Source organism: Perca flavescens, chromosome 1, assembly GCF_004354835.1.
Source record: "Perca flavescens isolate YP-PL-M2 chromosome 1, PFLA_1.0, whole genome shotgun sequence".
NCBI classification, from domain to species: domain Eukaryota; kingdom Metazoa; phylum Chordata; class Actinopteri; order Perciformes; family Percidae; genus Perca; species Perca flavescens.
The window spans coordinates 28,526,565-28,548,926 of record NC_041331.1 but is presented as its reverse complement, the minus strand read 5'-3'; the positions used below and the strand labels follow the sequence as shown (position 1 = coordinate 28,548,926).

The 22,362-nt window shown below is 38.9% G+C and overlaps 2 protein-coding genes across 2 annotated transcripts; both read right to left on the bottom strand.

The window, feature by feature from the left end:
* Window positions 1-966: 966 nt before the first annotated feature.
* On the bottom strand, window positions 967-9,799 carry supv3l1 (SUV3-like helicase). Its single transcript, XM_028577057.1, has 16 exons — window positions 9,289-9,799; window positions 8,970-9,047; window positions 8,007-8,114; window positions 7,788-7,902; window positions 7,396-7,564; window positions 7,025-7,136; window positions 6,401-6,478; window positions 5,903-5,994; window positions 5,590-5,770; window positions 4,878-4,971; window positions 4,315-4,434; window positions 4,076-4,175; window positions 3,860-3,940; window positions 3,279-3,455; window positions 2,162-2,310; window positions 967-2,011 (listed from the first exon to the last, which is right to left on the bottom strand). The coding sequence occupies exons 1-16, from the start codon at window positions 9,578-9,580 to the stop codon at window positions 1,588-1,590; spliced, it is 2,370 nt and encodes a 789-aa protein (XP_028432858.1). The 5' UTR covers window positions 9,581-9,799; the 3' UTR covers window positions 967-1,587.
* Window positions 9,800-10,700: 901 nt separating this feature from the next.
* On the bottom strand, window positions 10,701-20,644 carry vps26a (VPS26, retromer complex component A). Its single transcript, XM_028581352.1, has 9 exons — window positions 20,537-20,644; window positions 19,292-19,441; window positions 18,771-18,846; window positions 18,153-18,309; window positions 15,732-15,896; window positions 15,067-15,173; window positions 14,725-14,826; window positions 14,492-14,601; window positions 10,701-13,710 (listed from the first exon to the last, which is right to left on the bottom strand). Exons 1-9 carry the CDS (start codon window positions 20,537-20,539, stop codon window positions 13,594-13,596), a joined length of 987 nt encoding a protein of 328 aa, XP_028437153.1. The 5' UTR covers window positions 20,540-20,644; the 3' UTR covers window positions 10,701-13,593.
* Window positions 20,645-22,362: the final 1,718 nt, after the last annotated feature.

Here is a 22,362-nt window from a genome sequence, read left to right as displayed (position 1 = left end):
TTTGATAACGGGTCCAATTTGACCCTGAGAACAACAAGAGGGTTAATTATCTTTGTTCCCTAATCTTCCACTGATAAATTCACATGTAAAAGTTTGGATTGAATTATGCTAAATGCTATTTAATCTGACCCATCTTTGAGCATTAATGTTACTTCTGAGTAAGTTTTTCATCATGTATTCTTTCATTTTGTTACTCCCTAGTATGAGCTGCATAACAGAAAATATAAACATGGAATAAAGAGTGTTAAAACATATTTTAATTGACTTAACTATACAAACAATAAAAAAAGAAATGTGGCTCATCTGTATCAAGACACTAACAGAAATGAACTGAATTCTATGTATTCAAAATGTTTACAGAAACTGCAATTCATTTCAGATTAGTTCACTGACAGTAATTGCTAAGTTGGATACCTGCTCATGCGGTTTTATGTTTGAGTATATAGAGCAAAATGAAAGCAAACTGATTCAAGACCTGCATAACACACACACACACACACACACATACAGTACAGTGCATGTTTAAAGGTCCCATGACATGGTGCTCTTTGATAGACCTTAGTGGTCCTCTAATACTGTATCTGAAGTTTCTTTCCCGAAATTCAGCCTTGGTGCAGAATTACAGCCACTAGAGCCAGTCCCACAATGAGCTTTCCTTAGTATGTGCCATTTCTGTGTCTGTAGCTATTGAGGAGGAGAGATGGGGGGGCAAGGTGGAGGGTGGGGGTGTGGCCTTGACCAACTGCCCCTTTGCTCGTTTGCAAGCCATGATGTCTCTCTCTCTCTCTCTCTCTCATGGGTGGGCCAAATTCTCTGGGCGGGCAAAGCAGAGAAAGGGGAGGTAACCAACAAGATTCCAGATCGGCCCATCTGAGCTTTCATTTTCTCAAAGGCAGAGCAGGATACCCAGGACTCAGTTTACACCTATCGCCATTTCTAGCCACTGGGGGACCATAGGCAGGCTGGGGGAATGCATATTAATGTTAAAAAACCTCATAAAGTGAAATGTTCATGCCATGGGACCTTTAAATGTTTCCTGGTCAAAATGCTTCTAATACACTAAGTGACTCAACTGAATCTTTGTGGTAAACCATGTTGCTGGTCAGTTTTCTAGTTTCAACTGTGGGCCGGTAGCTCAGCCAGGACAAGGCATCTCCCACAATAACCCCGGACAACGGGTCTATTTCTACTAAGCCAAATTCAAGTGAAGTCAGTAAAGTTTGTTGTTGGTCTAATTCGACCGTTTTAAAATTAGATTCTGGGAGTTATTTGATGCTCTCACTAAAATGGGTGAAAATAAAGCAAGTGTTTAGCACAGTCAAAACAAAGTAAATCACATGAAAACATTGTATAACCCAGTATTCAGGTGTCGGTCTCAGTCCGGACCAAATGCCCATAATCAAACACTGCTCTTGTGTTCAAACTGCATTTTGGTGATTTTATTTTTATAGCTTCAGCTCAAAGCTCTTTACGATCCTTCCAGGGCTGGAAAACGGGATTCGTTTGAAACCAACCATCAGATATTATCCAAGGCTTGTATCAGTTATCGATCTTCATGGGAACAGCATTGACCCATTTGTGTTCTCTTCATTTCTTCTTCTTTTTGCGTTTCCCTTTGTTGTTGTTGTTGTTGTGATGTTCTGTATCGAGTGCGCTCTGATTGGAGAATTCTTGCTTCTGATCTTTGGACCACTCCCTCTGCAGCTGCCGGAGCAAATCAGGAGTCAACAGCCCGTCTCTCACCAGGCGACTAGCCAGAGAGTGGTCCATCATCTGCCCTGAGCCTCTTTGTCCCCTTTGGCCTCTGCTATGGGTCGAATAACTACTGCTGGCACTTCCACTATTACCAACCGTTTGTCTGCCCTGTGTCTGCAGTGAGTCAGTGATGGTTGGGTCAGTCGCTCTTATGAGACGGGTGATATTTCGGACGCCCTGTTGTATGATGTCATCAAGTTCCCGCTGGGTTTCCCGAACCAAGGCCGTGTCTGGGAACATGTCCATGAAACGATAGCTACAGAGACAGAAATCAAATTCACTGCACCATGTCTCACACACACACACAACCAATAGATGATTACGTCAAACAACAACAACAACCGCCCATAATGATCCCATTTAAGTGACAGGAAGAAGAAGTGAATATTAAAAACATAAAACGTACCTTAACCAGAGGTACAGATCGAACACATCATGAACAGCTTCTAAGTGAACCAGGTCTTTTATGTTTTTGGGTGCAGACAGAGGCCAGCCAACGTGGCGACAGACCCAGTCAAATGTCAGGGGTTCGTCTCGACTGAACTGACGGGCAAACTGAAAGAGAAACAACAAGAATCAAATCCGTGCGACAAGGCTGTACGTACAGGGCAGTATGCAAAGGTCAACAGACAAGCTCAACAGACACAACGAAACATTGTCTAGAGCAGTATCATAGTATTAAGAGATTTCTTTGCACACATCGACAACACCAATATTAGAAGTTACAACTTGACCTTGAATCTCAACGGTTACTTGTTGAGGACTGAAATTTAATCCTGCTAATCTTGTTTTATCAGTATGGCCATAAAGTGGGAGAGCAAAAGTACAGTGCCTATAAAAAGTATAAAGCCATCTTGGGACCTTTATATATTTAATTTTTTTTACAACACTGAATAAGTTCATATTGTTTGTTAAACAGGAAAAACCTTTAAAGCTGTGGCAGGCACTTTCTTTTTGGCGTTGTTGGGCAAAACATTCATAATAATCTTTCAGCATATTTTAATTTGAGTGACCTGAGAGAAAACTAGACTTCTGCACCTCCGCTTGGCTCGGGCTTCAGAAAATCTAGCAGTCACAGGAAAAGTTAGCCAATTACAGTTCATTTCGGAGAGAGAGACAGCGTTCCTATTGGCTGTTCTCTGCATGCATTGTTGGTGCAACAAAGAAGGGAGAGCTACAGGAAGAGGTTTCACTTTAATCAAATCCTGGCGTTTGTTGCATTCTACAAACTGCAGCTTTAATGTCAAGGTAAAAACTAATGTAATTGCTACATGTCAAGAAATGATGCAGCAAATATGAATATGTCTGATTGATGATTACAGATCAAATGTCTGGTTTGATCTCTTACTGTGTCCCCCCTGTCTGACCCCAATTAACCCAGACACTGCCGTTACTATTAATGAATAGCTTTTACTTTCCCCTCAGTGTTGCTACTCCTCATCAACCCAACCTTCTCTCCTCATCTCCATTTTGCTCCTTTCATCTCATGCTTTCTTCCCATATTTACTTCTACTCATCCTTACCTTTAGGAAGGAGGTGCATACAAAAGGTTGTTTCTTGTTGATGGGAGCGGTGCAGAAGACGTAGCGTGACCTCAGGTTAAGTGGGATATGCTGAATCATATCAGCCAGAAACTTGAAGTCGTCAATGTTGCAGACAAAATACATACCGTCCACCTGAGACAGGCTGACAAATATGTCCTGCGAGAAAGATATGGGGGTGGGGGGTGGGGGAGAGAAGGAGAGAGCATTCTTACTGACAACTTACATGTCTTTATGAACAGCCCTGTTTTAATTATTCCATTGAGATAATGTGTCATGACATTCAAAGCATTCAACAAATGTCAAAATGGCTTAGGGAAGATAGCAGTTACTTACTTACTTACCAAATAGTGCAACTGTAGGAAGACATTTGTAGGAAAGATTTTGGGAGGGACAACCGGTCCCTTCCAAAAATTAATGCAGAAACCGTTTGAATAAACACCTCAAAGAATTCAGGCTGTCCCGAGGACAAAACAACTCCCACCCAGTGCTAGAGAGGATACTCATTTGACAAAAAAAGTAGAAGAATCCTAGGTAGGAGGATGAATGGATTAAATACTCACGACAAGGTTTGACAGTGTAGCATCCGGTAGATGATAGGCAAACATCTCTATCTGCTCTGCTGTAGGATGGAGACCTGCAGTCTGAGACAGAGTGATAAACATCAGGAACATTTTTGCACCATACTCTACTACGGGGATACACAATGAAGCTGGGCTTTTTTTCAGGGTTTACTTAGGAGTTTGTGTTTGTGTGTATGCTGGTGTGTAAATGATCACCTCTATGGGTTCTACGGAGTGGCTGAGGATTTCCTTCAGAACAGGCAGATCATCTCTGTGCATGGTGGTAACTTCTCCCTCTTTAAACTTGGAGGAGAACCTGGGAAATGTGTCGGAGAGGAGAGAGGTTTAAAAAAAAATGTACTTGACAGAAACTAAAATTACTTGTAAATAATGTATCTTCTCTCCCACCTCTAACCTTCCTGAATTGGGAGAATATGAGTGAAAATGAGACTGACCTCCCGGCGCGGCCAGATATCTGCAGAGCTTGTGATGTGCTGATGGCCTCCATCTGTTTCTCCCCTTTCTCGTTAACATTTGGCTTTATCAGACTGTTGAAGATGATACGTTTAATACTCCTGGAGAGAGAGGGGAAGAAAGGCAGAAAAATAGATGCACATGAGCTGAGTTGATGGAATCTACACAATTTTCTAATTAAAATGTGACATTACACTGCCGCTGTAGCTAAAGCAAGAGTGCCTTTAAAGCCCCCATGTGTAGGATTAAATCACTCCTGACTTTAGCAGCTCCTTGTGGTGTATGCTGGACATGTCAGCAAACAACAGAACAGCTGTCTTGTTTTAAGGTTTCCAAATGACCATTTTAGATAAACACAAGGAATATAGCATGGATGTTTATATAACATCTCCATAGAATGGGGCATACAGAAAAAAGGCTTGATTCCACAAGGCACTGTAATGGTGATTTTTTATTTCTTTACAATCTTTTCAACTGATTTTTGTTGGAGAAAAAAAAAGGGATAAGACCTTGACAGTTAAACCGTGTACATAATGGTACTTACAGATTAAGGCCCATGCCAATAGCATCTGTAGCAACCAGTATCTTGCAGGGATCATCGGGGTCATTGAACTTCTTGGCCTGTGACAGCTTGGTGCCTGTAAACCGCAGAACAGCAGAGCTTGGTCTCTGTCACACAGTCTGGAGCTCATTTACAGACAAAAGGCACAAACAATGGTTTCGCCCATTTTTATAATGACTAAACCTTTTAACAAATAGAGCCCACTGACATGTTGTGGATTTCAAAGACTTTTTTTGACACACATGACCACTTCTTACTTTAATAAACATGCAGACGCTTCATGAATGGAAACAAATTCACAGAGGGGTAGATATTTTAATTTTATTTTTTATGTTCATGGTAAGGTAAGAGCCCCGTTCATGTTGCATAGACATTTTAATTGCATTTTGTGTCTGTTACGAGGCACAAAGACACTATTAATCTTATGCCACCATAACTGCCGTTTTAGCAAAGTGAGCTCTGGGCATTAGCTGCAGCAGCTCTGTGTTGCTAGCACCGATTCAGCTCGTTTTTTTTTTTGCTATCGACAGTACTCACATACGTATAGCGATCAAGATCAACGTAAAAATTGCCAGAGTTCTCCTTTAAGTCTACATAAGGACTGGGGAACAAGTTGACATATTGGGGTTTTTCCTCCTTATACATAAATGAACATCTATCTATACATCACACACAAACTCACACACAAACTCACCTGGAGGTAGACTCCCATAAATTACAGCACATTCTAGTCCTCTGGCCTCAATCTGTCTACTTATGGAGTAGATGTCATTTTTACTGAAGCAGACGATGCAATCTCCTGGTCTCAAGTTGTCTAATGACTCCACAGCATGGTCCAAGATTGTGAATGGAGTTAAACGCTGGTAGGTGTTGACCTTAGGAGAGAGAAAAAAATGGAGAGACAGAGAGAGGGTTACCCAAAGACAATTATTAATTTTTTTTTTTTAAACCTCAAATAACATCAGTGACACTCCCCTCTCCTACTGTACTACATATTACAGCCTCACCTCCACCTCCTCTCCAGTTGTGAACATCAGCTCTCTGATAAAGTCTATGGCTGCTGGTTCCCCGCACACATGGATCTCCTCTGCACAGAGACCTACACATACACAGAGAAGATGTTAACTGCCAAAGTCGGAAACATTAATCATTCAAAAATAAATTATAAAATCAAAAGGTATGAAGAAAACATGCAAAATCAGTGTCCATTAGGGTTTTTAGAGGTGACCATGCATGTATCCTGCCTGAAAATGTTGCGTTTGTGTGTGTGAAAACTCTTTCATTTATTAATTATCATAAATGTTACTATTGCTATTGCAAATATTAAGTGTGAGCTTTATTAACCGAATGGTAAAAGAAAGTTTTAGATGATGCTTATTAGTTTAGTCTTAGGCCAAATTAATCACAGAGTGAGATAGAGAGAGACATGAGGTCCAAGACAGTGAAAGAGGTCCTGTGTGTGTTTGACTAGATGTTGTTAAAATGTGCGATACTGTGTTACAAACCCAGCAGCGCTCTGGTCCAGGCCCAGCCTCTGGAGAGATCTCTGATCATTTGAATTTCATCGATTACAGCCACCTCATCTGAAGAAAATAAAAATAAAAAAAATTAAAACCTGGGCTAAACATTCTAGGGAAAGTCATCTCCCTCCTTGTTTCTCACTGAACACACATAGAGTAATTTCCATCAGTACTTAAATGACCTGACAAGAGAAACATTTGCTTCTAGCGACCAGTCATAACTATCAGTAAGTGTGCAAATGACTTAAAATGTCTGCTGCTTGAAATATCATATGATGAAATGCAAACAAATGAACCACTGTTTTTTTATTTATGTTTTATTTATAGATAGTAGCAAAGTAGATTGATTTTAATTTAACAGAATCACAACTCAAAACTTGTGCCATACAAAAGGCAAGATTCCTTTCATCTTATTTTTTTTTGTGATTTAAAGAGATGAGAATCTTCCTTATGGAAAATAGACAGGAGTCAAACATTCATTTTTTATTTAGCTGATACAATCTAATAAGATACAATTTAATGTGATGTCCAACAGATAAATGTTTTTGAGCTTTCTTGTTTTATTTATGCTAATGAACTGAAATGTGTGTATGCGTTATGTTTACTTACAAGGTGTGGTGACACTGCACATCTCAATGGTGCAGGCCACATGACCAGCTGCTCGACCATCCAAGTCCATGAAGGTCCTCTCCTCTCCAGTAACCAAGTCACATGGCACACCCTACCAAAACACACGGGGCAATAGTCAACAGTACAGCATGGGGATAAAAGATGAAATCTTAAAAACACACAGAGATGGGAAATAGAAAAGACAGGATAGTGAGATAACACAGTTAGATGAGGACACTTTACTTTCTCAGACTCAAGACTTTTTTCACATACAGTATGGAGTAGTAAAACTCCAAGACCTTGATGTGTGAAGTCAGCGGAGTTCCGCTTAAAAAAAACCAAACGGATGACAGAAGAAGACAAATACGTACGGCATTATTGCTCTTCTCAAAGATCTCGTGGGCCAGTAGTTTCAGCGGGCCACAGTAGACTCCAGACTTAGCAGCCAGGTAGCGCTGGATAGCGTGGTAGGTTTTACCACTGTTAGTGGGTCCAGCATGGAAAATCACCTTCCTTTGGATGGCACGAGCCTCAGGGTACCTGTTGACCCACACACGCACGCACGCACGCAAGCACGCACCACAAAGTAACAGTGTGCAAGTTATGACACATGAATTTAAATGGTGACTGAAACCTACAGCCAGTATAAAAGGAAGAAACAGTGTAAACCACTGTTGTACCAGAGTGTTAACTCCAGTATCAGATGTATAAACGACACACACAGTACATGAGACTGACATTCCTAGGCATCTCTAATACATACCAGTTGGCTGGGACTCGGAGGTCCGAGATCTTTCTCAGGTCTTCCATACAGTCCAGCATAGGAAAGATTTGCTTGGCGTGACGCATAAAGTACGGGTATATGTCATCTACATGACCTTGAGAACAACAGAAAATAGAGCTAATTAAAGTTGGAGTTAAATTCATTAATATTATCTCTTGACACAACTCCATCTTGAGGTTTAATTAAAAACCGACAAACCTGCTCTAGAGCAGATGTCACTCAGGATGATGTGCAGATCGGCGGGGAGTGATGTCATTTCCAGAACATACTTCCTGAAGCTAATGAAGGCCTGGTGGAACAGACGAGCTGTATACACACACACAAAAAGACACATAAGGCTCACCATACAAAACATGCTGGTTAGAGCTTCATTCTGATTAGGATGTTGGGACCAACATTATGTTTTATAGAAACTCTTCACTTTCTGTTAATTGAAAATATTTTGAGTTCATTAGTCTTCATTTTTACTATGAACGTTTATTCTTCTAACAGATTAAACATGCTCTGGTTGATGACAACATTTATCAGGCCAAATAAGTAATAACAAATTAATTTCACAACAAGTGGGACATTTAAAATAACCTTAGTAGAGACTGATGTTGGTTGAGCCCTGGCTGTATTTACACCTGTATGGTGACATAACTGCATCTTGAAAAGGGTCTTCATAACATTTCCTTTTTACTCACCATGTATGTGCGAGGATATTTTGACTATTGATTGAGGATTTAAATTTCTTTATTTTGGAATGTGAATACATGTCTTTACATTAAATTTCTATATAAATTAATTTGGTAAATTATCTGCATTCCTACAGCTTTTATCCAATTTGGACCTCAGTGTCTTGCTTAAGGACACTACGACCAGTGGGCAGTAAGAGCCGGGACGAACCCCAACCGTGCAACTACCTCCTGAGCCACAGCTGCCTTAGAAGTTAACAGCCAGGTCAGGTTAATTAGTATAACTGTTAAATAATAAATGCTGTCATGATTATTACCATATATATATATATATATATATATATATATATATATATATATATATATATATATACACACACACACAAAATCACTAACGTTAAATCAATAACATTTACATTGGCGTCAAAATTATAAGTTTTTGAAAAAGTATTGACATCTGTGAAAATGTTATTTAATTCCTCACCATCCAGGCCATGGTCTGCTGCCATTTTCTGAATCTCCTTCTTCTTATAAAACCGGTTCAGAACTTTCAACAGTTCATCTGAATCAGAGAAGAGACAAACACTCTTATGTCTATTATTAACAGAGAGCAAACAACAACGTGACACACAGTGTTCAAGACACTGTACATCTGAGACATCTCAGAAAGCCTTGTTGGCACACAGAAAAAGAAAAACTGAAAGCAACACCATACGTTAATTGTCGCCTCTGTTTCCGAAGTGCAGAATATTTCCACAAAACCTACAGGTCACTTACACTTAAACACAAGTAAATTCACTCACTTTTATCGAGTGGTTGTGTCAGCTCTATCCCCACGCTCCCATCTGCCGAGAAGTCAGTCTTCAGAGAGACGGGGACAAACAGAGAGGTGTCCGGGGGTTTTGGAGAAGAACTGTTTGATGAGACATTTCTGCTGCATACCCCAGCACCAGCCTGTTGTTGTTGTTGTTGTTGTTTGTGTAACAAACCAGACCCACAAGACGCATGGCAGCTGCCAGCGGTAGTGCGGCCAGTCCGGGTGCTAATGTGGCGTTGAAGCCGAGAAAACAAATACATACACCGGTTTACTGACATCGCTGCAGGTCGTGTGTACCCCGGGTATTAGCACCTTCTGCGGGCTACGCACAAAATGTGCTATTGCCGCTCCATGCTGTTCAGCAGCTCTAAATATGTGGATTACACACCACAAACTCCGCCAGAGGACGGTCAACACCGTCAACACTATCCTCTTCCTGCTGACACAACGTGGGACAGGACCAGTCGCTAGTAGAGCTGACCACAAATGTGCCTGTGTTGGCATTGAACATAAAACTATTTGTATTCAAAACGTAATGAGAGCTACTCGCTTAAATTAACCATAACTTTCCAAATTATTTAATATGACCGAAAATTAATATTTGTTTTGAATATTGTGTAGCAAAGAAAGCAAAAAATATAAACAGGCAAGTAAGGACTACTATATAGCTGAAGCCAAAGATCGTAAATGCAATACTGATGATTACCTCGCCATATAAAAATGTCCCGCTTTAGCGTCCCTTTGCCTGCCTAACACGATCTTTGAAGGTTTCCAATGCGATGCATTCGTTCTCTTAATACATCCATGATTCACTCAAGTTAACTCTGCAGAAAGAACTTTCCATTTGTGGTAGAATTGTAGGCCTATTTATGTTTTAGTAAATTCTGTTAGTTAATAAAAAAGCCATGATGAAAATGTGTCTATTCCATATCCTTTCTACTATATTTAAAGACATTTTTTCTAAATGTAGCTATTTCCTTCAAAACCCAAAGTTCATTACAACACTACACCCCACAGAACATTGTTTATCAAAGTTTCTTGTGACTACTATGTACCATGTGCAGTGATCCATCAGCTGAATGTGATAAAGGTCTTTAAAATATTTACAATGTGGGAGTCAAGCAATTAAAGTCTCTCTGAAACCTCTCACACACTTTCCCCAGGTGGTCATCCTAAAGAAATTTTAAAAAGCAGACCCAAACAAATGTAATTATCATTATGAATGTGTATGACTTTAAAAATAAAGGACCTGAAAGCTGTGGGTATTTTCCACACAGAAGTCTAGTCTGATAAATACATTCTTTGTACAAGACTTGGTGAGATGTACCTGTTAACAATAAAGAACTGAACTCTTATGACTATATGTTGTTTTAAAGAAAGAGTGTTGTTCAAAAGATATTCTGTATAAATTTTCTTTATTCATGATTCATTTTGGCTATATATTTGGGTTTGGTGTATATACACATCATATACACACACGCACATGTCGATGGCATGTTCAGACATTGTGTAAAGATTAACATGCAGTAGATGAGATGGGGGCAGAGTTTTGGCATTTAAGTGTTTCTTCATAACCTTTTAAGGTATTTTAAAGTACACCAAACAACCCTACCTGTACAGTGTTTAGAAAGACAGAAAATATGTCTGACAGGCAGAAAGCATTACCTGCAAATAAATTACACTGTTTCCAAACAAAAGAAAACCAGATTGCAAAGGAACAAACATATCTTAACTGTAAGATGAGTGTTCAGAGGTTTATAAAATGAAACATAGAACATGATAGCATGACTTGCCCATGAAAGAGACAAAAAGCAACAAAATAGTGTACTTAGTCAGTCCAATTAAAACAAATAGTGATATATAAATGACCGTATCATTTCCATTATAGACACAGGAGATCTCGGAGTTGAAGTTGTCCTTGAGTGATGTTTAGTTTCAGCTTCCATGCCCCTTTGTAAGTAAGTTAGGCATCAGAGGGGAAAGTGCAAAACTGGCCACAGATCAGAGCTTAAGGGCAAATTCAACCTACACACGTAACATCACCAAACTGTGTGTGTGTGCATGTGTCTTTAAAGCAGGACTTAAACTGTCCGGTCTGAGCATCACAGTGGAATATTGTTGGATTTTACAGTATATTGATATGTTATCCCTTCTAGTGCTTACAATAGCAGACATGAGCCATTTTTTAACATTAGTATTCTACTTATATCAAACGGCTCCAAAAAATGCTGCAACCTATGAAGAAGAAAGTGGAAATGTCATACATTTTCAGGTATAAGTAGCCAGACAACTTCTTCAACTTTCAAACTTTGTTTAAACGTTGAATTTAAGATATCGAAGAAAATGTGACGGACGTGAGAGAACTTAAAGGTTCAGTTCACCCAAATTACAAATGAACATATTTCATATTTTCAGTTTTGTCATCTCTCTCTACAATTTCTCCCTCCATCCCAATAAAATGGAGGTCAATGGAATTTAATTTTTGGTGCTCAAAGCAATCCAACTCCCTGTTGATCCAGATAATCCAAATATCTGGCTTGAAAAAAAATATGTTCTTTTTTTGTAATTTGGGTGAACGGACCCTTAAAATATCTTAAGGAAGACAAACAACAAATGGTTTCTATTCTTCAAGATTAGTCATAAATAAACATCACTTTAAAGACCAAGCAAAAGGCCCTGTACCAGAGAAACATCTTGACTTAAGAAAAACCTAGGGGTGAATCGCCAAATCAGTTTGGAGGCAATCCTGTAGTAAGCAGACCTCATAAGTGAATACCGCATCACATATTCAATTTAACAAAAGACTGAAATGTTGTATTGAGCTCAAGAATCTTTTACAAGCAGCAACTTTGAACGTATGATGCTTTAAGATCTGCAATGATTAGTCGATTAATCGATTTGTGAATCGTCAGAAAACTAATTGCAACTATTTGGATGGTCGATTAAATGTTTCAGTAATTTAAGGTAAAAATTACAAACATTCTCCAGTTCTAGCTTCTCCAATGTAAGCATTGGCTGTGTTTCTCTCCATTATGTAATTGTAAATTTAATATTTTTGGACTTCTGGTCAAACAAAACAAGACATTTGTAGAGGTTACCTTGGGCTCTGGGAAAGTGGGATGGAGCCATTTCATTAATTTATATAACATTTTATAGACTAAACGATTAATCAATTAATTAATCGAGAATGTGCAGTATAATCGATAATGCAATTAATCATTAGTCGCAGCGCTAAATTATTTTATAGGATTAAATTATTTTATGACATAAATGACATTGAAATAATAATGCTCTTCTTGAATCAAACACATTTCTTGTACGGAATCAAATGTGGACTGGAACTGGAAAGATGCAAGACTGGAAAATGTTTTCATTTTACCAAAAACAGCCGCATTTGAAGATGAAATAAAAGATAACATTTGTGTTAAGATGGACATTTGTTGCACCAAACAGACATGGAAGAGTGCATGGAAGAAGCAGTCTGGGGACTGTTGCAACATACTTACCAACAACTGGAAAACTCTTGATTTCCCAGCAAGACGGATCAACAGGAGCAGTGGCAACATCATAGCTTATTGTGAATAAAAACAGAGTACGTGTGTTGACTCATAGCTTAGCTTCTCATTTCCTTCGTTCAGGCTGATCCCCACGTCTTAGATACTTCAAATCACTGGCTAGCCCATCCAGACTCTAGAAGTGTGTGTGTGTGTGTGTGTGTGTGTGTGTGTGTGTGTGTGTGTGTGTGTGTGTGTGTGGGAGGGGGGGATGCCAGAGAAAGTCCAGGATAAGTGCTGTCCAAATATGCAAACAAAAGAAGCTCCTGTTGCAGAAGAAAGGGATAAATGCTATGGTATAGTGGTCTGTAGCCGTCTCCTCTTTGCTCCTGTTTTATTACGCATTCAGCAAACTGAGACTGTATGGCTTCACTTGTGTATGAATGTATGTGTGTTTTCAGAGACGCCAAGATCAAACAGGCTGCCTCACCGTTCCTTACTTGTGTCGGTTTGATTTGCATTCTTGCCTTGACATTCAGCTATCAGCCGTCTTGGATGGTATGCTTGTGCATCTGTATGCAAGTGTGTTTCAGTCCTGGGGGAGAGAGTGAAAGTGGCCGGACAGCTCACATCTGAAGCTGTGGAGTGATGACGGGGATGTCTGAAGGTATGTTATATGTATTCATGTATACATTTCTCAGTCCAGGGAGATAGTGTGGCAGCCCTCACACCTCTGGCTGTTCAGCAGTGAAGAGTTGGTGTGTGTCTGTGTGTATTTTCAGTTCATAGCATCACCCTCACATCTCTGGTTGCTCTGCATCAACTGGCTGGGTTCGGGGCTCGGGTGACTCGTAGCGCTGATGGAAGTTTCTTTTCCTGATCTTCTCTGGAGCTTTTCTCCACAAAACAATCTCCTAAACACAGAGGCAGAAGAATGAAGGAATGAAAATTGACAGTAATCCCAATTCGAAAGCTAGTGGTTGTGTTTCCATTCAGTGTTTCTCACCAAAACTAAATGTATTTCAAATATGTGTTAAATGTGTTTCCTTTGTTAAAAAACATCTGCAGAGACAACATTTTAAATCCTGCATTGTTTGCATCCATGTTTGCTTGGTAGCAGTGGTCTTCTTCGCTGCCTTTCTTGGCCATTGCTACGCTTCTTGGGCAGTTGCCCTACCAACCATTATCATCAATGAATTAATCAACTTTGTAATATGCTTGACAGACAGACAACTTTGTAGTAAAGCACCAAAACTAGTCTCTAGTCTTTTCAGATGATTTTACATAAAAAGGTTGATGATCAATTTTCTAATCATGTGTATGTCACTTTGAATTATTTTAACTAATTAAATAAATAATTTAATGATAATGTTGGAAAACAAAGATTTTTTCAATTTGTAATGGTCCACATTCATTTCAGGACGACTTAGATTGTATTTCAGGACGTTTCTCGGAGAATGGTGAAAAAAAGTTAGGTAAGGACCCAGGGACTCACTACATTGAAAACCTATCATCACTGCTGATGTAGAATACTAGCTAGATGGTGTTTTAAGCCCCCACCGTCGACTTCAAGGCACCTAACCGTAACCTTTGCCTAACCCTAGGGCCTTCCATGCAGCGCTGCCTGAAAGACGACATTGGGGGTTTAAAACACCAAACACCAGAATGCTCTTGCTGTGCCTGCAAGTGTGTTACCTGTTGTTTAAAGTATCTTCTGTCCTCTTCATCTACCAGCACCAGATTAAGGAAGTAGCGTACAGAGAACTTCTTGTTGACATCCCTCATAGTGGGTGTCAGGTCATATCCTGTAAGGAAACAGAAGATGGGATATGCTAACACTTAATCTTTCAGTACAAATATGCTATTATTACTTGTAACTGCAAGAGAAGAGAAGAGAAGAGAAGAGAAGAGAAGAGAAGGAAACTTACCTGCCAGGAACAGTCTGATGGGGATTGATTCTCCTTTAACTGGAGCTCCATCCATGATTTCATACTTTGCAACCGTCTCTGTCTCTGTGGTAGTACTAGGACCTAAAATGGAGGACAAAAATGACTTGATTATGTGATAGAATGCGGTAAAGTGGAACAGAGCTGACCGAGGTTTATGCTCTTATTGGGACCTTACAGAAGAGTAAACCAACTACAGAATTTTACAGGTAGAGAAACCTCAAAAGTGATGAACTTCAACGTTAACAGAGTCATGCTGCTGGTCCATTTGCATTTCAGATCTGTGTTAGTTTCATTTTACACGTATTTACCCTTGATTCTTACCTATGCCTGTTATCTCCTTCTTGATGAGCTGTAGCTCCATGTGTTGGATCTTGATCCTGACCAGCAGGAAGTAGATCTTCCCAACAATCACATCCTTAAGGTGGTATCTAACAAAGAGACACACCAAGAGGAGCTGCTTGAACTGACTTATTGTTATTTGGGGCTTGTTGAGGGAGCAATAAAGACGTTACCATGAAAGTCGGGGGGAGGAGGAAATAGGGTAAAGAGGACAGAACAGAACACTGTGCAATAAATTATTAATAATCTACTCACATACATACCTGGACACTCTAACTGCTCTTAACTGCTAATTTATGCTAAATGTCATTTATTAACTGTATAATAACACAATACCATACACAGTCCTATATATATATATATATATATATATATATATATATATATATATATATATATATATATATATATATATATATATCTTTATTTATCTGTAGTTTATTGTTGTTTTACTGTTTATATTTGTAAAAATATTTAGCTAAAAGTTTATTGTTATTCTTATACTGTATTTTTTCTATTTTTTTTCTATTTAAAGAGTGTTTTGTAAGATGCTAAAATCTGCTGCTGGAAATCAAATTTCCTTGCGGGAGTCATCCCAAAGGGATCAATAAAGAGAAGTCTAAGTCTAAGTCTAATATTGGACTTACTTTGACTTATTGTATTCAAACTCAATGTGCAGGCAGTCTTCTATGCCAACTTCCATCTTGATCGAGTTGTTGACATCTGGGTAGGTGGCTAACTGGTGGACAATCAGCTCGTATTCCTTCACTAAGTCAGACAGACGACGAACTATTGTCACCCTGAGGAAATACCTGTGAGAAGAACAGACAACGCAAGCTTTAAGAGTCGGACCGAAACAATGTTGAAGATGCTGTCATCCAAAGATAATTCCCCTCTGTGTCAATCTGTGACAACCACATGAAATTTGCAGGAAAAATAAAATGGAGTCTTTTCTTTCTCCTTCAAATGTGTGCATAACTAACTCAAACAACCCTGAATGTGTTTTGGTCATATTTTGGCTAGCCACTGCAATTTTCATGTATTGTTCCTTAAAATCAAGTAAAATTGGGCTGTTTCTAAGACATATTATTAATAGCATAGGGCTGCAACTAAACTATTACTGTAATTATCCATCCGTTGACTACATTTTGATTGACTGATTTATTTCCCATCTCCCCAACTTCTCATTTATAAGATTACATCATACAAAACATAGTCGTGCATTGCCAGACCTACCTCCACAGCTTGACATCCCGGGATGGGAGAAAAACGTGCTCTGGTTTATTGGCATTTCTTTAAACCAATCACAATCATCTTAGGCGGTGCTAAGCGCTGGACGGAGCAATAGTGCCTCTGCAAAATAGCCTCGGGAAGGAACTTGTTTTGTTGGAACGTGTACGTTCAAAGGTTGTTTTAGTCGTGCAACAGAAAACTCAGATTGGACAGATAGTCTAGCTAGTTGTCTGGATTTACCCTGCAGAGATCTGAGGAGCAGTTAACCATAGTCCTCATAAATTGACCGGAGTTTAGAACGGCAACACAAAGAAAGCGGAAGGTGGTGGACATCTGGCCGAAAATTAGGGACATCCGGCGGAATTTCCCACGTCACCTGAACAATCCCGGAAATGAAACGTCGTCGATATAGACTATACAAAACATGATTGGTTAATGGTCACATAACTGGTTATGTTTCAGCCGTGATTTCAGTTGTGACTTAAACCATAAACAAGAGCTGGGCAATATATCGATATTATATCAATATTGTGATATGAGACTAGATATCGTCTTACATTTTGGATATCGTAATATGACATAAGTGTTGTCTTTTCCTGGTTTTAAAGGCTGCATTACAGTAAAGTGATGTCATTTTCTGAACTTACCAGACTGTTGTAACTGTTCTATTATTTGCCTTTACCCACTTGGTCATTATATCCACATTACTGATGATTATTTATCACAAATCTCATTGTGTAAATATGTTATGAAAGCACCAATAGTCTACAATATCGTTGTGTTATCGATATCGAGGTATTTGGTAAAAAATATAGTGATATTTGATTTTCTCCATATCGCCCAGCCCTACCATAAACTGTATATAAAGATGGACAACAAGTCTCCATTTCCTCCCACTGTACAAAAATGAAGCCAAACTATCTTGTAATTTTGGAGCCAGAGTCTGTGTGTGCAGTAGTGATCAGGCGGTGGAGCCGATCATACACCAGACCATACACCCACCCAACCAATCACGAGTCAATCACAGCTGTCAACCATGACGTTTCAATAGCATCAAATAACTAATAAAATTAAATTATAAAAACTTATCAGAAAAATGAACACTTGAACAAACATCCGTGTGATGACATATTTGGAAAAACATTATTGTGTCTTTGTGTCTATGTCTAATCCTCTAACAGGAGGGGGCAGGATTTATGACACACTGCAGCCAGCCACCAGGGGGCGTTCAGGATGTTTTGCACTTCTATGCATTAACCACTGATTTGAAACTACAGAGTAGAGCATTGTTTGAAAGTGTTTGGTATTGTGTTCCAAAAGTTTGTAGCTCTAATGAATCATAAGAGATAGAAAATGGAAAGAATTTTTAAAATCACATGATCCTACAATTGGTCACGCTGTTAAAAAAAAGAAAAGAAAAGAAAATCGTATAACGGTTATATTTGTAAACCTGTAGCTAGCAAAATGTTGTCGATAACAAAAACGATTGATCAACCTATTTATTGTATTTCCTGTACATGAACAATAAAATAATGAATTTCAGCACTACTGATACCAATACTAATCACAGCAAATATATGTATTGATCCCTGTAGTGAATATCTCGTACTGTCTCCCTCCATTGTGACAACAGCACAGGAGAAGCTAGAGCAAAGTTCTCCTGCAGACTGTGTGCTGCCATAAGACTGAACGTGGATAAGAGATGCTGAAGTTCCCTGCCAATCAAAAACATCAAGTCAGACTAAAACACATGGGTGTCATAAATACACCCTGTGTGATTGATATGATAATAGAACCTGCAGTTTGCCTTATGTCAAACTGTGTAATAAATATACCTTAGCCTGACATTCGCTCCGGTATAGGACTCATAGGGCTTCTCCACCTGCATGAACTCAAAGTCGTAGCTCCTGTTCTGGGTGAGTTCTCCAGGTAGAGCCAACTCTTTCACCAAGTCCACAAACTCATGGGTGTTGCTCTTATCAGAGAACAGCTCTGAAATACAGCAGAGTGGATTTAGAGTGATGGTGTAGCATTCATGACAGTTTAAAACAGGCTACAAAAAGTTTGATGTATTAGCTTAGTATCGATTCCACGCTCTTTCAACACACTGCTCTCGTCCCCCCTCCTCCTCCTGCAGATACAGTTGGAGGAGGGTTTAGCTACACTATGGCAGGCTGCACATGATGACCACATGCTTTGTTAAACCTTTTAGCCACATGAGAAAGCCGGCAGCTGACAAGTAGTTTTCTAGCTATGAAGCATATTAGCATTTCAAATATTTCATGGAGCTAGTTACGTAAAGCAATTTAGAGGTTATAAGTGTTAAACAGAAATAAATCCATCAGCACCAACCTACTGACATCAGACCAAGTAAGTTGGGTAAGCTCAACATAACCATAAATAGCATACTCCATACACTGTACAGAGATATAAATGCACCACTTCACGCTTACCTATCTGTCCAACAAACTCAATGCGGATGCCTTGATGCTCCAGTCGCTTTCCTCCCTGCTTCACATTTAGATTCACCTGGAGAGGAAATATTTGATATCAAGTAAAAACATGTTGTCACAAAGAATATTTTTGACTTTGAGTATCCTCTCTTTATAGAACACAAAAACATCTCTGACAAGAACTATCCCTTGTTATTTGGATAATATTACTTAATAAAGCTGCTATATCTGCGGATATATTTGTGGATCCTAAACAAACTAAGAGGCTTCGCTTCCTCCTGAAGTCAGAGCAAATATTGCACACACATCAAAAGAACCATCATTTCCCAGTGGGCTCAGTTAAAGAGAGGATCCCAGAATAGACTGTGGTATGGCTGAGAAGTCTGTTATCTGCTGACTGGAGTACTGTTAACAAATACAATGACAGCAAATTTAAATTAAGCTTCATGTGTGTAGGACGGCCTTACTGAAACTTGTGGAGCACTGCATTTCACTTTATAAATAATGTAAACTCAGTTTACCTTGCCAGACACAGACTCTCCATCGTAGAACAGGTAGTGTTTCTCCACTTTGCCATCTTCTGTCTTCAACTCGGCTGTCTTTCTGTTCTCTGCATCGTTCAGCAGTACGTCTATCTCACATACCGGCCCAAATAAACCTCCTAGGAAACTCTGATAACACAAAGTACAGCATAGAAAACAGTGTATTATATACAGAAACAAGCTATTTATGAAATGCATAAGACTATTTGTTCTGAGTTTACTAATTGGGGGTTTGTCAGAATAATACGTTAAATAAGACTTTATTCAGAGTAGATTAGGAGGTACTTCCTTGCTACATTAATCCTGAAAAGCATGAACGGCACATTTCAAGCAGAATGACAGTTGACATCTTTTTTAAAACTTTAAGATTCCTCTTTCTGGAAATGCTGCAGGTGAAACAGAGTGAGCCAAGTATATTAGAATTTGTTGCTGTCTGCAATAACCACGCACCACAGCTAAGTTCAACATGTATAGTGTGTGTGTGTGTGTGTGTGTGTGTGTGTGTGTGTGTGTGTGTGTGTGTATGAATGGGACTGATGGGTGTGCTAGTCTGGACACAATCACAGTCTGAATTTGTAACCATGTAAATCCCCGACAGTTACTCCCGGTTATTTCCACACTAACTCAATCACTTATCATCAGCTGCACAGCCACATCATTTTTCTCTCAGCTGGCACAGAGTCACTAACACATGCTTCAGCATGAAGCAAATCTGAAGCAATCAGCCCAATCATCGAGATGACATGTGAGACCAGTCGCTGCCTGGACACGAATGGGATGCTTTTAATACACTGTATCCCTTAAGAGGAATTCCTAGATAATTTAGGAGCATCCTAGTACAAACTCCAACCTTATGAGCTTCACAGGAGCAAACACAGAAACGGTGCTTCAAAGTCAGTGGGTGTCAACCTGCAATTGTCCGTAACTAACTAAATCAGGAAGCGATCAAGGCTTATCCTTTAAACATGAACAAATTTACGCAATTTAAAGAGTTGTTGCTAACCATAGCTGCAGGGCCGTTAGCTAACTAGCCAAAACATCATTGGGAAAAGCAGAGACGGCCTCGTACTGATGCTACTTCGAACGACCCAGCTAGCTTTCCTGTCAGGCTAAAATATGACATTGCTGCTGTCAAGTGAAACTGGGGGCCCGTGTAAATGCTGGTTTTTTATGAATTAATACCTCAGTTCATTTCAAACAGCTGACGCTTGTTTTTACACTCACCATCTCGGCCGTGTAGACAGTTGAAGCTAACAGCTAGCCTCGATCCGTGTAGCCCGTCTGTCTGAACCAGGAGGTAGTATCAAGGCTCATGTGACCCGGGTCATGTGTGTGTTGTCAGGGGGAGGAGGCTAAAAAAACTCCCCTGGGATACAGTACGGTTGAAGACACCAGACACACTATTCACATTACTGTGTATTATTAAGAAAAATATTAAGTGACTTTGTTTTACAATTGCTGCTTGATCCAGAAACAAATCCATGACTAATAATTTTGGGAGCAAAGCAGACATCCAATTGCATAATTACATTGTTTATTTCATTAGTTCATAATGTCGTTATAAAAATCACTTAATTCTAGTGACAACCACATAATCCATATGTCACTTTAATTAGAGAATGATCATACAGACATTTTGAAGCCAATACATATACTTATTAATATATAGCCTATATATAAAGTTTTGAGGAAACATGATATATTGTTTGATGTTGTTTTTTTTAACATACACACCTTTTTTTGATAGGGATCCCTTAATTTGGTTATAAAAAAAAATGTGTGACCAAAATATGTAGGCTACTGAGTGGGACATTTATTTTACAGTTAAAGATCAGTGCTCTCTGCTGGCAGACTAATGACGATACTGCTTCTAAATTTCGTCAGCCATATCTTTATACACATTTATCTACTGCAATTTGTTGTTACTTGTCTGAGTCTGCCAACATATACACTGATACAATACAGTCCTATGTGGGATAAACTAATATTTGAATAAAATCTGCCATACAACTGATTTGTCTTTATCTTGCTTTAATTGGTGGTGTTGTTCAAAACACCCCTCACCCTTTAAATTAGCTTTCCACTAATTATTCTGTTTATCATGTTGTTTAGTGTGCACATTTGTGTTTAATGTACCATCTCATATTCATCTTTTATATGAGTATTAACATAGCATACAATGTGCAATATCTAAGTAAGTATTTATGATTAGTAATGCATTACATACATATTCTCTTCATGTTAGAAAAGTAGATTTATAAAGTAATTTTAGTTGAAATATTTATGCAAAAAACAGCCTTGGAAATGATACAACTATAAAGCATCCAGAGATAATCTCTTTAATGTTCTGAGCAAGTATAAAAGTGAAGGCTGGAGCAGATGAGGATAAAGTCAAGAAAACTCTGTTCACCCATTAACTATCCAAACTACCCAACTGACTGCAGATATATAATAGCTAGACAGTTAGAAGAACTGATAGTAAGACAATATTTTGAAAAAATCTACTGAAAACACAATTGATACTGTTGATATAAATCCTTTATTGTATTTCAAATGCAAATTAGACAACAGAGCATGTTGAAATGCATGCAAGTGCACAATACATATTTTGAACATGTTTCAGCTCACAGTGGTTAAGATTGCGTGAATCCGTTCCTGAGGGGTTTGGGTGTGCAAGATTCTCTTGTTCAACTTTGCAGAACAGAAGTTTACCAAAATATGTTGCATAACCCTTCTGGCTAAGTGTAAAGTGTCAAAACATTTGAGACAAAGGGATCAGATAATATAAATATGGATTTTCTTTTGTGTGTCTTAAGGGAACACATGCCTCATAGCTTCAAAACAAAAATGGTTGGACCCACAGCTATACAGAATGAGCAATACGTGGACAAAGACAAACATCTTATTGCACTGGTGTTACAATTATTTGAGCATGTTCAAAATTTTATAGTAAAAAGCATATTCCAACTTACATATCTTTTCCACAAGAAAACGCAAATACAGGTCACTGCCAGCTTAAACTAAATTAAAGTGTGTATATGTCTCAATAA

What these genes read in the sequence shown, in the direction of transcription:
- supv3l1 (XM_028577057.1), bottom strand. Translation starts at nt 9,580, where the DNA reads ATGTCAGTAAACCGGTGTATGTATTTGTTTTCTCGGCTTCAACGCCAC. An exon ending in TGACATCTGCTCTAGAGCAG is followed by an intron (nt 7,903 to 8,006) that starts GTTTGTCGGTTT and finishes GTTGTTCTCAAG; the next exon opens with GTCATGTAGATGACATATAC. An exon ending in GTGCAGTGTCACCACACCTT is followed by an intron (nt 6,479 to 7,024) that starts GTAAGTAAACAT and finishes TATTTTCTTCAG; the next exon opens with ATGAGGTGGCTGTAATCGAT.
- vps26a (XM_028581352.1), bottom strand. An exon ending in TGAGTTTGTTGGACAGATAG is followed by an intron (nt 18,310 to 18,770) that starts GTAAGCGTGAAG and finishes GCTGTATTTCAG; the next exon opens with AGCTGTTCTCTGATAAGAGC. An exon ending in GAAGATACTTTAAACAACAG is followed by an intron (nt 13,711 to 14,491) that starts GTAACACACTTG and finishes CTCTGTGTTTAG; the next exon opens with GAGATTGTTTTGTGGAGAAA.